The 15,525-nt window shown below is 34.1% G+C and overlaps 1 protein-coding gene across 7 annotated transcripts in view; it reads left to right on the plus strand.

Moving 5' to 3' along the window:
• The window catches only part of PHTF2 (putative homeodomain transcription factor 2), a 166,928-nt gene extending 154,555 nt beyond the window's left edge, over nucleotides 1-12,373 (plus strand). For all 7 annotated transcript variants that reach the window (XM_074379304.1, XM_003921138.4, XM_074379308.1 and 4 more), the window contains 4 exons: nucleotides 4,688-4,843; nucleotides 6,661-6,756; nucleotides 8,841-8,966; nucleotides 9,892-12,373. In XM_074379304.1, coding sequence (XP_074235405.1) covers nucleotides 4,688-4,843; nucleotides 6,661-6,756; nucleotides 8,841-8,966; nucleotides 9,892-9,912 — 399 coding nt within the window. In that variant the 3' untranslated portion in view covers nucleotides 9,913-12,373. The remainder of the gene's footprint in view (nucleotides 1-4,687; nucleotides 4,844-6,660; nucleotides 6,757-8,840; nucleotides 8,967-9,891) is intronic.
• Nucleotides 12,374-15,525: the final 3,152 nt, after the last annotated feature.

Here is a 15,525-nt window from a genome sequence, read left to right on the forward strand (position 1 = left end):
TACAGTGATGAGAGACATAGATAACACTGGGAAAAAAGAACAGATAGGTTTAAAAAAGAACTTCAAAGGAATGAAAAATGCAATCATAGACTTTTGACTTTTGCTTTTCACTGCTGGAACAAAGTCATTGACTTTTAAAACACAGTGAACAGAATAAATAGCAAATTAAAGAAAGCTAACGTCAGTGAACTAAGAGATAAAAGAAATGACCTAAAATACAGGACAGAGACACAAAGATGGAAGATGTGAAAAGGATATTAAGACATTTGTGTCAGATCCAACATATGTCTAATAAGATTTCCAGGAGGAGGCTGGGTGTGGTGGCTCACACCTGTAATCCCAGCACTTTGGGAGGCTGAGGCAGGCAGAGCCCTTAGGGTCAGGAGTTTGCTACCAGCCTGGCCACTGTGGTGAAACCTGTCTCTACTAAAAATACAAAAATTAACTTGGCATAGTGGCGCACACCTGTAATCCCAGCTGCTCCAGAGGCTGAGGCACGAGAATCGCTTGAACTCGGGAGGGGGGGGTTGCAGTGAGCCAAGGTTGTACCACTGCACTTCAGCCTGGGCAACAGAGCGAGACTGTCTTTAAAAAATTGAAAAAAAGAATTCCAGGAGGAAAGAATGCTGAAAAGCAACATTTGGAGAGAGAATGTCTGAGAATTTTTCTGAATTGATGAATTTTTTTTTCAGCACAGGATGTTTGTAAAACTTTCCCGTGTATTAGGCCATAAAGTAAAAACTAATATCAAATGTCTGATACTGTACAGATCACATATCTAGCTCTCATATAGTCAAATTAGAAAAGAATGATAGCAACAAAAAAAGCTTATATATTTGAAGATTTAAAAACATACAAATAATACATTCTTTAAAAGTAAAAGAACACCATTAAACTGTAAACTACTAGCACAGTTGAGAATTTTTTAAAGACACTAGTGTGAAGTGCTTTATGTCATTAAAGTTGAAAGCATAAGTGGACAATATTATAGAAATGCATAATCTATTAAACCTGACTTGAAAAGTAATTGAAAACCTGCAGAGACCTATAACTGTAAGTAGTTTAAAATTTTAATAGTTAAAATATACCAACAAAAATCTTCCATACACATAGGGTTTTACAGATGAATTTTGTCAGATATTAAAATAGATAATCCTAAACTTATACAAAAGATCCAGTCAATAGAAAAAGGGAATATTCTTCAGCTTATTTTATGAGGCTAGTGTAACCATGATGCCAGTACCATAGAGCTAGTATGAAAATGGGAAACTGAGCTGGTTTCACTTATTAGATACAGAATTCCTAAACAAAATACTAAGAAGATGAATCCAGAAAGTGAGTAACAATAAATGTGCCCTGACAAAGATAGTTTATCCCTGGAATGCACATTTCAACTTTAGAAAATCCATTAATGCAATGTAAGCTGATTAAAGGAGCAGAAAACATGCAATCATATCAATAGATGCAGAAAACAGTAAATTTTCAGTGGACAATTATGATACAAGGACTAGGAAGTATTGTCCTTAATCTAATAAAATACATCTTTTAAAATTTGGAGCAAGTATTATGCATAATGATATCACCTTAAAAGTTATTTCCTTTAAAATTGGGAATAAGACAAAGTTACCTGCTTTACCTCTTCTAGTCAGCATTTGATGGAGGGTATTAATCAGCAAAGGCAGGTGAAAAAAAGTGGTCTAAAGTTTGGGAAGAAAAAAATAGACAATATGATTGTTTATGTAGAATATCCAAGTGACTTTACAGACATATTATTTAAAACATATTTGTTAGATCAAGATTTTAAAAAATAGATACAACATTTTAAAAATCAACTAAATCAACTTTGTTTCCATAAACCAAAGATCTTCCTCTGTAAAGGGTCAGATAAATATTTTAGACTTTTGTCTGACACACATAATCTCTGAAATATATTTTTTTCGTCTAATTCCTCTTTCTCTTCTTTAATTCCCTTTGAAATAATATGACAAGTATTTTTAGTTCTGGGGCCAGACAGACAGAGGCCTAAAGCTAGATTTGACCAGTGGACCATAATTTGTTGACATCTGCTACACACAGAAACAGATAATTGAAAACTGTAAATACTGGCCAGGCACAGTGGCTCATAGTTATAAACCTAGCACTTTGGAAGGCCAAAGTGAGTGAATCCCTTGATTCCAAGGGTTCAAGACCAGCCTGTATAACATAGTGAGACCTTGTCTCTACATATGTATATGTATGTATGTATGTGTGTATGTGTGTGTGTGTGTGTGTGTGTGTATATATATATATATATATATAAATATATATATATATATATATATAAATTAGCCGGGTGTGGTGGCATATACCTGTGGTCCCAGCTACTTGGGAAGCTGAGGCAAGAGGATCACCTGAGCCCTGGGAAGTCAAGGCTGCAGTGAGCCATGATGGTGCCACTGCACTCCAGCCCGGGGTGACGGAGTGAGAACCTGTCTTAAAAACAACAACGACAAAAAACAAAAACAAAACAAAAAACACCTGCATATGTCATTTTCAATAGCAAACAAAAAAATATAAGATTCCCAGGAATAATTCTAACAAAAGATATGTAAGGCCTTATGGAGAAATAAGATAAAACTATATTGAAAATTATGAAGGAACGTTCACAATGAAGCCAGGCATGGTGGCTCACTCCCAGCACTTTTGGAGGCCTAGGTGGGCAGATTATCTGAGGTCAGGAGTTCAAGACCAGACTGACCACAATTGCAAAACCCAGTCTCTACTAAAAAATACAAAAATTAACTGGGGACAGTGGCGCATGCCTGTAGTCCCAGCTACTTGGGAGGCTGAGGCAGGAGAATCACTTGAACTCTGGAGGCAGAGGTTGCAGTGAGCCAAGATCATGCCACTGCCTTCCAGTGGGGGTGACAGAATGAGAGTCAGTCTCAAAATAAATAAATAAATAAAATTTAAAAAGAAGGTATACAATGTTAGTCACAATGTTAATAGGTAGAAGACTCCGTTTTATATTAATTGTCTTGGGGGAATTGTTGGAATTCCATGTAATTAAACAGAATGGTTTGTCTATTTTTAAAAATAATCAACCTTCCTAAAAGTCATCTGGAGAAACAGACAAGAGTAATCGAGATAATTTTGAAGGACAAATTGCTGTACCAGAAATATGAAGAGTTACTTTAATTTTTTTCTGTTTTTATTTTTTAAATTTCTCGTAGAACCTTTAGAGGAGATACTTATTTTAAAATTACAGGAAGACTTTATGATTTTTGCCAGGAATGACCATTGGGGTGAAATAGAGTTGTACGTAGCCATATATATATTAGAAACCTAATATATGATCAGATGGCATTAAATATCAATGCAGGAAGGCTTTACATAATGGAAATATGAAGTAAAAATGGAGCAAAATAAAATGACTTCATGCCATACATAAAAAATTCTAGGTGGATTGAATATCTAAATGTGAAAAAAATTTTAATATGACGGCAAATTAAAATTAAAATTTTGTGTGCTGCAAAGACACCACAACAAAACAGAGTCTGGGAAAGATAGTGGCAAGATGACTTAAGTAGGATTGTTAGTCACTTTATAAAAATAACTTCTACAAATCAATAGGAAAAACAGACAACCTACTAGAAAAAACGTGGATGTAGAATATAAAAAGGTAACTCACAGAAGAAGAAATTCAGTGACCAATAAGCATATGAAACAACATCCCTAAATATCAGGAAAAATAAAATTAAAACAATGTGAGCACACTTTACACCCATTATTAGATTAGCAGCTATTAAGAAGTTAGATAATAACAAGTATGAATGAAAGTGATGGCAAAGGGAACTCTGATACTCGGCTGAGAGTATAAATTGATGCAACTATTTCAGAGACAAATTTACAACATCTAATAAAATTGAATATGTAATATCCAAGAATCCAGTGATCTGGCTCCTAGATATTAACTTCTTTAAAAGTCTTGCATGTGTGTACAAGGAGACACATAAAAGAATGTGTATTGCAGCATTGCTTGTAATAACGGAAATGGGCGACAAAATATTAATGATAGGGTTGACCAGTAAGTTGTGGTAATTCTTTTACTGGACAGTAAATTGTGATTGATTATTTTACTATAACATAAGAGTATGAACAAATTTAGAGCTAAATCTGTCATCATGAATCAACCTTGAAAACAAAGTTCAGTGGAATAAAAAGTAAATTAAAAAATGATGTGGGTAATGCGATAACATTTATAGAAACTTTTTTCTTTTTTTTTTCAACTCCCAAGTGCTTGTGGAAAATAAATTTTAAAATATACAAAGGATGATACAGCTTAAGGATGTATATGTAGCTAAACTATAGAAGCTATTGTGAAAAAGATAAACATAAAATTCATTAATTCTGAAGTGGACAGTGGGAAGAGAAATGAGAATCAAGGAAAAGTTTATTTCAACTAAATCTGTAATCTTTTTTAAATCTGAAAGAGAGCAAAATATTAAGATTTTACAAAACTGCGTAGAGGTCCCATGGATATTGATTACATTATGCTTTGTACTTTTGATGTGCTTAAAATATTTAGAATGTTTCTAAAATGTAATACTAAATTTATTAACAATCTATTAAGTAAAATGTTTATTTCTTTTAAAAGAAATTGTTTGAATCACATTGCTGCTTCATGTTACCTTTTTCATACTTTTAGCTACTTCATGTGCATGAGATCTTCCTTGATTGTCACTACAATTGGGAATTGGTAATTTGGTGCATCTCGTTAACACTTTTTCTCCTAAGATTTGTTACTCTTGGATCAGAAACAAGTAAAAAATATAGCAATACCTCAATATTACTTACTGAACAGGTGAGTATGCATGCTTATTATGCTATAAATTAATGTCTGTAAGTTAAAATGTTTTCATTTCCTTTGTTTTTCCAGAATGAGTTTTGATTAAAGTCATTTGCGCTATAAAACAAAAGGATTAAAGTCATTTGCGCTATAAAACAAAATGTAAAATTTAATAGGACACAAACCATTCCTCAAAGTTTCTGCCTTGATTCTTATTTCTAATCTAATCTACTTTTTTAATGTCCCATTTTTATTTGACAAGAAGGAAGTACCATTTATTAAAATAATGTATTTTAAACTATGAATGGGACATTTTGCTTTGCAGTGTAGCAGACCTGCATATGAATAAGTATAAATTTGTAATCAGTAGAAAGAAAAAAGCATAATGATTTTGATGGTTAATTTTATTTTGTATGAATTTGTTAAATATTTTCCTCTTGGCATTTTATAGGAATTTTGTAAAGAAACTTATTGCCCATGAATATTTTTAGTTAGGGATAGTTTGATTGTAAAGAATCAATAATCCTGTCAAATGAGCTCAAACAGAAGAGTAACTCACAAAGATAAAGATTCCTAAGAAAGTATACTTGAGCCTGCCAAGCACAGTGGCTGACACCTGTAATCCCAGCACTTTGGAAGGCTAAGGCAGGCGGATCACCTGAGGTCAGGAGTTCAAGACCAGCCTGGCCAACATGGTGAAACTCCATCCCTACAAAAAATAACAAAAATTAGCCAGGTATGGTAGCGCGTGCCTGTAATGTCAGCTACTTGTTAGGCTGAGGCAGGAGAACTGTTTAAACCTTGGAGGTTGCAGTGAGCTGAGATTGCACCACTGCATTCCAACCTGGGCAACAGAGTGAGACTCCGACTCAAAAAAAAAAGAGAAAAACAAGTATACCTGAGCCTTATGGAATTGGACAAAATCAGCCACTTCCTCCAACTCACTCTGAGGCCAATGTTTTCTCATTTCTGCTCTTCTCTTCACCTGTCTTCCAGTGGCCTTTCTGTAGACTTGCTACCTTATGATTTTGATTTACACACAGTTTTGGTTTGTTTTGGCATGAGTTCTGGCTTAGACTTTTACTAAGTTTTCAGTTCATGTTCCTACAATATCTGGTAGATATATCATGTTAGTCTCACCAGTCAGTATATTGACTAGGTTTGGTTTGGGTGTACATTCCAGCCTCATTGGGGTGAAGGTGGGATCAAATGGGATGAGCACAGTTACCTAGGCTTGCTTCTTCCACTGGCTTGGGGTTAGAGTATTTTTCAAAGAAGGGAACTGTGGATAGGGCCGGCACCCTAAAATTGTCTGTTGTAGAGTGGATAACAAAAATACACAAATATTTTTGAGTGACATTCAAATAAACCATAAACCAGCTAGGCATTGTGGCCCATGCCTGTAATCTCAACACTTTGGGAGGCTGAGATGGGGTGATCACTTGACTCCAGGAGTTCAAGACCAGCCTATGCAACATAGCAAGACCCTATCTCTAATAAAAAATAAATAAATAAATAATAAACCGTTGATATAATTTATTGTCATTATTTTTTAGGTTGATTTGGCTCTGATTCTGAAGTGTCTCACATTTTAAATAATGCCATCCAGTCTTTTTTATTTTGGCTGTTGGTTACCTTTGAAAAATGTTTAATTAACAGTTATTATTTTCCTATTATAAAAGAAGTGTAGGAAATTTGTAATATATAGTATAAAGAGTATTAAAATAACCTGTAATCTCAATAACAAGACACTTGAGTGAATATCTTTCAGGTCCTTTAAAAAATGTGTATTTTTCATCATTTTAAGTATTTTTCTTCTTTTTTAATAAAAGATAAACCTCTACTTGAAAATGGAGAAAAAACCTAACAAAAAAGAGGAACTGACACTAGTGAATAATGTTTTAAAACTGGCTACCAAACTGCTAAAGGTAAGAATAGAATTGAAAATTGTCATAATGTCAAATATGCTGTTCTGACATAATTTTACTTTTTTGTTTATAGATACTACTTTGTATTTGGTTTTCATGATTATTCAAATTGTTTCCAAATTATACCTTTGCATATACATACAATTTATATTTTACTTCTCATTGCAAAAGTGCTGAAAGTAATCGAAATAATTTCTTTGGAAATTGTATATTAAGACTCTAAATAATGTTTAGAGTATTGTAGAGGTTGGTGTCTTTGGAAATGTATGCCTCATAGACCTTAAAATAGATTCCAGAAAAGAAAATTTGTTGTTAACTTGGGAAGTTTTTTATTTCATATTTCTCAGAGCAGTCTTCTAGTTGGCCTAAGTTAGCTTAAAAAGTAATAATACATAATTATCATAAATATATGTCATCAATAAACATTTAAGTTTTAAATCATTTTTGGTAACAATAAAAAGGAATACGAATTTGATGTATTTGATCTCAATGATAACTCTGGGGATAATTTTTTATCACTGCTTACAATATTTGTAATGTTTTTCTTTCTTAAAAGGAAAATTTTTTTTAATTTCAATTTCTATAACGAGTTGAATATAATTGTTATAGTTATTTATATGTTTTCAGAGAATGGTATGAAATTAATTATGTTTCAAGTGTTACAGTTAATTCTTTAGTCAACTAAACAGTGTGAATTGGGTATAGACTGTGCACCACATAGTATTGAAAGGATTCAGAAGAAGTGAGTGGGGGAATAATAAAAAGCAATTACAGATTGATTTCTTTTTCAAATCCCTTTTATTATACTGAGGAAGATGATGACATTTAAGTAATGCGCAAGATAATAGAGGCAAACTATTTTTGGCCGAAATGCTCAATGGGAAAAAAAATCTTGAATTAACAGTTTTATGTTTGCTTGACACATACATATTGGGCATCTTCAGAGTGTAGGCACTGTGTAGACAGGAAGGGGCTACAAAGGTGAGACTTAATGAGCAGCCACAATCTCAAAGTATAAAAATGACTAGAATACAAAGCATAATAGTATGATTCTTTTTGATCATACAGTCTCCTAAACCGTACATTAGTCAAAAATCTGGGACCTGACATGAATTGTACCTTCTTTCTCTCTCTTTTTACAGCCAGTAGATTCTCAGGTCCATTGATTCAATCTTTTGAATATCTTCTAGTTCATCCCCTTCTCTGTCAATATTGCCTTATGTGAGATCTTTGTCTCTCACTTAAGCTTTTGATACACTGAACTGCTTATAGATACTCTTGTTTCTGGTCTCATTGCTCTCTAGTCCTTCTTCTACACTGTTGGCCCAGTGATTTTTCTTCCTTGTACTTGGGCTCAGTGCTGAGCAACCTGTGGCAATTCAGATGTGTCATGTTCTCATGTGTCTTTTAGAATATTTGCTACCCGCAGAGTTTCAGGAGCACCTTCCTCTGTGGCCCTATTGCTTTTTATATGTACCTATGAAATGGGACATATTTGAATTATTTGTTGCATGTCTACTAAACTGTAAGGTCCTTCAGCTCAGGGAATGAATCTTAACTTCCCAGAGCCTAGTACAGGAACTGAATCTTAATTTCCCAGAGCCTAGTACTTGGCATATAATAGAACTTTAAATGTTTGAATTAACCAATTAATTAATTAATCCATGTATTTGAAAATGAATTGACTCATAAAGAGGAGTTTTTACATATTATAATCTTATCAGAAAATTTGGCTAATTTCTAGTTCTTCTACCGAAAGCGATTGTTGTCTCTCAGTTTCTATTCTAGTTCTTATATTAAAAAAATGTTCTCTAGCCTCTTTATAATAACTTAAGGGACAGAAATTGAAGTTACAAATTTAGTTACAGAGTTCTTTTAAAAGAAGTTTCTTTTTCCTTTAAAAGAATTAAAACTACTATTAAAATTTACTTAATTCAAGTTTAACCAAGTTTATCCTTTCTAAAAGCATCCATAATTGGTAACTTTTTTGAAAGTGTTTTTTAAAATTTTCATTGTATATTGTCCTGAATTAGCTTACTTAGTAATTCTTTTTGAATCTGGGACTGACTTTTCTCTTCTGCTAGGAATTGGACAGTCCTTTTAGATTATATGGGCTTACAATGAATCCGCTGCTTTATAACATCACCCAGGTTGTCATCCTGTCAGCTGTTTCTGGTGTTATCAGTGACTTGCTTGGATTTAACTTAAAGGTAAGAGGTTGCAAGTACTTTATATTTCTTAGTTTCCTGTTGCCTTTTTATCACACCCTTTTTACCCTCACAGGCACAGTAATGCAGCCATTTTGGTAAGACTGCAATTAATGAACATTTAACATTTAATTTCAAAGAATGATATATATTTATGTCTTATAATACTATAGGAATTTCTAATTTGGAACAGTATTTATTATAAATAGAAGTCTTGTGTAGGATAAGTAGAAGTATTTATTTATTTTTATTTTTTATGTTGAGACGGAGTCTTGCTCTGTCACCCAGGCTGGAGTGCAGAGGCGCTATCTGGGCTCACTGCAACCTCCGCTTCCCGGGTTCAAGCGATTCTCCTGCCTCAGCCTCCCACGTAGCTGGGACTACAGGTGCTTCCCACCACACCCGGCTAAATTTTGTATTTTTAGTAGAGATGGGGTTTCGCCGTGTTAGCCAGGCTAATCTCAAACTCCTGACCTCAAGTGATCCACCCACCTCGGCCTACCAGAGTGCTGGGATTGTAGGTGTGAGCCACTGCGCCCAGCCAGAAGTATTTATTTTTACTAATGTAACTTTAATCTAATTTAGGTGATAGAAAAAGAAGAGCCCTTTTTCTATTTTCAGCCAAAAGTTGTATTATTTATCTATATAGCAATATATGCACAACTAACTCTTAGGAAGGTGTAAGATAATCATATTAAACAAGTTCTATATGTATATAGCCACTTCTCAATAGAGAAGGCAAGAAAAATCTGATTTTCACATTTTTGTTTGTGTTTAAGTTGAGTTTTTCTTAAAAGGATACAGGAGTTAAAAATATTAGAATCTGCACTTATTTGTGAATGAAATTTGAATTTTAAAATGGTATTATCTGATTTAAGCTTTGATATTAAAACTGGCTTGTCACCACTTCTTTTTTTTTTTTTCCTAGCTATGGAAGATTAAGTCATGACAATTCAAAGAAAAAAGATGTAGACTCTTTTCCAGAATAAGAGTACTGCCTAAGCTGCCTGAAAGCTTGTCACTGATTCTTTGTTTCAGGAGTCTCAGCTGGGGAATTGAAGTGTTTACATCAGACTGTCTTGTGCAATCCTTATATTTATTTTACTTGTTCACTTATTTTTACATTTATTTTAGTCTTTATATTTTATTTTTAAGCATTGATGTACTTAGTTGTTGAAAGGGTGATGAAACTGATATCCAGATACTTGAGATCCCTGGTAATTGGTCATAAATAATTGACAAAATAACAAATTGTAAAAATAGAAGCCATTGCTAAGCACTGTTTCTCCATCAATGCCGTGAACTTGCCTTACTTGAGGAAAAATTCTTTAACTTTGGAATATTGCAATGAACTCAGCTAAACACATAAAACATTTTCTTTGGTAAATCAAGATCAGTCAGGCTTTCTCTTGAATTATTTTGGACCAATGCCAGGACCCAAACTGATTAAGTTTCAGTTTAAACACCCTTCAGTATTAATATATACAGTATTATATAACAGGTCAACAAGTGCTCTTTGATGATAAAACTTGTAATAGAGCAATAATTGTAAATGGTTACCATACTGTAAAATATTTTGATAAAAATTAACTAGTAATACTTGTATTTATTTGCAACACTGGGCTGTTTGCACAGCTCCAACTGTGCATGCTCAAAATGTGCACTTTTTAAAGTTGTTACTTTTAAAGCATATCTTTATATGGGATCTGTTATAGTGTACTGGGGCATGATACGGTATCCTTTTGAGTGAGGTATGTGCTCATCTCACAAGTGAAGTGCCTATTGATATTACTAAAGTACATTATGTTTACTCAAGTAAATAATTTTCTCCCCATGGTACACTGTAGGGTAGGCTGTTCATACCACACTCAATGAACAACTTAAGAATAAGGTTAAGAACCAATAAAATAATTCTCTGATTGCTAGTTATAAAACCATATCCAAATTTTCAGAAAAGACAGCTTCAGCTTGCAAATTCTATCTTGTAAACATATCTGGTGCATTCTCCCTACCCTACCCCCATTATATAAGGGCTATTTTAGATGTGTTTAACCTCCCCCAAGGAATAATTTACCAAGTGTCCAATGAGAACTTATCATGTTGGTGTGTTAGGCAAATAGGGCGAATATGATAGTATCTTACCTTGGACCTTGTTATATTTGTACAATCGAGTATTTTAGGAATTACAAAAAATGTGTAATGGTTTTTGTGACTTTTTTTTTAAACTGAGCATCTGGTTTCTAAAAGAATTCATTTGAAACAATCTAGAATTTTCTTGGTGCAAAGTATATCATGTGGAATATATTCATATTTTTACTATATTTTAAGAACTTTAAAATGATGAATTGTAAATAATTTATTTGATTGGTGCAGTTCTAATCCCCAAATCATAATCTTAAAATCAGGAATGGGTGGAGAACAGAGCCATGTCATATCACTTTGCTCTTACCATTCCTTTTGATCGGCCTCAATTCAGCCTCATTGTGTAGTATGTTTTTCTTTCTGTGAAAAACAGCAGAAAGCATTTAGTTTTATTTGCCTATGTTCAAATATGTTTAATAATGACCAAAGTGCATTCTGAGTTTTTTCAAGGAATGTAATACTGGAGCTTTAAAAACATACTTAGTTTCTCATGTGAAAACTTAGGCTTTGTCTGATGTTTTTTCTTCCTCTATTGTCTAATGTTGAGGTTGTTTTTAGGAATTATGTTTTATAAACTTTTTCAAAATAAGGTACATACCTATACAGAACTTAACATTTTGCACAGAATATATCAAATATATTTTGAGAAAAAAAGTACAGCATGAGTTCTGTTAGGAATAAAAGATGAAACTATTGTATCTCACACACAAAAAAATCTTATTTCAGAATGGAAATATTTTTGAGAAAAGTAGCTGAGTATACATACTGGTTTAAGAAAATGCTTGTTTTAGATTGAGGTTAACTTAGAGTTGGGAGTTGATTTATTAAGTACAGTATACCTCTCAACAACTTATTAATATGTTGAATTATGTCAGTGTGGGCAGCAGTAGAATACTAAAAGGAAAATGTCATTTTAAGCAATTTCAGAGCATTAACTGAACTATTTTCAAAGCAGAAAAATTGACATTGCTGCCTTTAAGAATACCATGAGTATAAGAAATTGTAACATATTACATAATATAGAAAAGGCAGTTCAAAGATAGAATTGTGGCAGATGTTGTGTGTGAACTGTTGTTTCTTTGCCACATGTGTTGTGTTTGAAAGTTTGACAGCAAGTTTAAAATAAAACATTCTATGACTGACAGTGTTTTTTTTAAATTTTCAAGTCATATACATTTCTATGATAATTTTCTGTTTAGTTAACATAAAATTTAGTTATAATTGTTATATTTGGAGGGAGTGAAAATAAATTTTGTATAACTTTCCAACATTTCAGATTTTGTTATGATTCTGAGAACATGAAAGAATAATACGTACATACACAAGCTTCTCATCATCAAACTGATAATACATCACTAATGTTTGTTTCCTTGTTTGTTTTTGAATACAGCAAATTGGCTGTGGCCTAGAATATTAAAGCTCATTGTGAAAGTATAGTGGTGTTTTTAAACAAATGGTTTTGCCACATGAATTCAGCATGAAAGATTATGACCAACGGTAGGATGGTTAAACATTTTAATATTTCTGTTATCTGATTGGTCCAAGTGTTCACAGGGCTTAAATTAATCTGGGACTATTAATTCAAGCGCACTTTCAAACTTTAAGCTTAGAATGACTCTTTTAATCAATCTCCCTTCATACTTCAAAATAGCAATATGACTAGCACCTCTTAATCGTTTGCTATATGACTTAGAACATAATTCGCAACCTTTTTTTCTGCCAGACCTATATAAAAAGATACCACAAATGCTTAACAGTAAGTAGCACTGGCTCCCCAGTGTACTGACTGCCTGGGGAATCTAAGAGGCCGTTAGGAATGGGAAAAACCAAAGTGTTTTTTTCTACTCTCACACCATTCAACATAACACTTCTGATAGCAGATTCTCTGGCAGACACCAACTGGGTGTTTTAGAATTTAACTCAGCTCTAACACTATACCTGAGATAGTGTCAGATCCCACAGGTTGAGGGCTCATTCACAAGACTGTCCCCAGCTAGTCACAAGACCCAGCTTGTGATCTGGCTTTCTATCAGGGTTCCCACAACCCTCTTTCTGGGTTCAATTAATTTGCTAGAGCTGCTCACAGAACTTGGAGAAACACTTAACTTTTATGGATTTAAAAGATACAGATGATGGAGGAGATGCATAGGCAAGGTATGGGGGAAGGGGTGTGGAGCTTTCATGCCCAGTCCAGAGTGTGCCACACCCCAGGAAGCTCCATGTGTTGCACAACCCAGAAACCCTCCAAATCCCATAGTTGAGGGATTTTTATGGAGGCTTCATCACCTAGGCATGATTAATAAACTCCATTTCCAGCCTCTCTGGAGAATGGGAGGTGGAACTGAAAATTCCAAGTTTATAATCATGGTTTGGTTCTTCTGGTGACCAGCCCTTACATTCAGGAGCCCACCAAGAGTTGCCTCCTTACAATACATTCCTATTACCTGGAATTTGCAAAGCTCTCAGGAACTGCATGTCAGGAACTAGAGTCAAAGACCAAATATTAGAAGAAAAGATTGTCCTAGCACCCCTGTCTTTCAGGAAATTATAAGGGCTTTAAGAGCTCTATGCCAGTGACTGGGGGCAGAGACATATATATATATATATATATATATATATATATATATATATATATATATAATAATTATATATATGTGTACAAATACATATATATTTATACACACACACACATATATGTAATTTCACAGAGGTGGTACAGATATGTTTTCAAGAAAGCATTCCCCAAGTGATTTGTAAAATTTATTCTACTTACCACTTGTCACCACCTTGAGAATTACAGGCTTAAGACACAAAATTTTGTAGAATGCATAAAAGAAAATCAAATTTAAGGACCCTCCAAACTTACTATGCCCAGGGGAAATTAAACCTTATAGACAGAGTAAGGTAGCATATTTGCAGCTTCTGCTTCTTAGATTATAGATTAACTTTCTTCTTTATTGTTCTCGTTCTGTAATTGACAGGAAAGACCAGAGACCAGACTTCTCCCTCCTCTAGTCTCTAGTCTTTGTTATAGATTAACTGCCTCTTTCATTGTCCTATACCTAAATCAGACCAGGTGGAGCAAAAGACCTCATGACTGTTACATCTTCAGTGTGGAATATTAAATACACCTTTCAAGAGAAAGGAAAGACCACCTCGACTAATTAGATCATTGAACTATGCATTAAACCTTCTATAGAAACATGTAGAATTTCTGTTAAGCTTCCCTAACCTTTGTCTATATAAATGATCTCAAACTTCTAGACTTCAGAACACTGACTTACATCCTTTGGAATATGTGCTTCCACAGGGCCTTTTGTCAGACTTTATGCTTGAGTAAGCTTACTCAAATTTAGTTTTTTGTTTTGTTTTGTTTTGTTTTTTTGGAGATGGATTCTCGCTGAACCGTATAGGCTGTAGTTCAGTAGCATGGTACTGCAACTTCCGCCTCCCAGGTTCAAGTGATTCTCATGCCTCAGCCTCCCAAATAGCTGGGATTACAGGCATGTGCTACCACGCCTGGTTAATATTTGTGATTTTAGTAGAGATGGGGGACCAGGCTGGTCTCGACTCCTGACCTAAGATCTGCCTACTTTAGCCTTCTTGTGTGCTGGGATTACAGGCGTGAGCCCCTGTGCCTGGCAAGTTTACTAGATTCTAACCCTTTTGATTATTTTAGGTTGACAAATGTAAATTCCATGATATCCTAACTGTATTTACCACTCTTAGCACCTAAAACAGTGCCTGATATGCAGAAGAATCACAATATATTTATCTAATGAGTGACTTGAGTCTAATAGGACCTTTGACACCACCCATTCCAAAGTCCCCATTTTTTTACCACGTGAAAAAAATAGGCCCCAAAAGAGGTTAAGAAGCTTGCCCAAGGTTACACAACTACTTAATGATGGAGCCCAAACTCTTGTATTCCCCTTGCGGGTATACATTCTATAATAATATCTTTGTGTAAGCATTTGGCACCTCTTGACTGATCAAAATTGTTCATCATAGGAAGAATACCCTGAGGAGAACAAAGATACTGACAAATTATCTGTCCATTTTTGTAGTGAGGTTATATACAAACTAGTAAACCTTGGCAAATAGGAAAAAGAATTCATCTTGACATCTCCCTGTTCAACTCTGCAGTGTGCCCTAGTGCAAAGAACATACAGTTTGGCATCAGACTTCTGTTAAAATCGAGCAAATTACTTAACCTCTGTGAGCTTTGGTTTTCTCAGCTGTAAATTGCTGACAGTAATACCTATTTTACAGGGCTATTAGGAGGATTAATGAGATTACATATGTAAAGCACCTAGCAAGGAACTGATGTGGTTATACAGGAAATTGGTTCTGTTCACCTTTCTCACCAGGAAAAACAGGTAATGGCCTAAGGCAATTAACAAAAATTTTCAAGCTAAAT

Source organism: Saimiri boliviensis, chromosome 10 (genome assembly GCF_048565385.1).
Source record: "Saimiri boliviensis isolate mSaiBol1 chromosome 10, mSaiBol1.pri, whole genome shotgun sequence".
NCBI classification, from domain to species: domain Eukaryota; kingdom Metazoa; phylum Chordata; class Mammalia; order Primates; family Cebidae; genus Saimiri; species Saimiri boliviensis.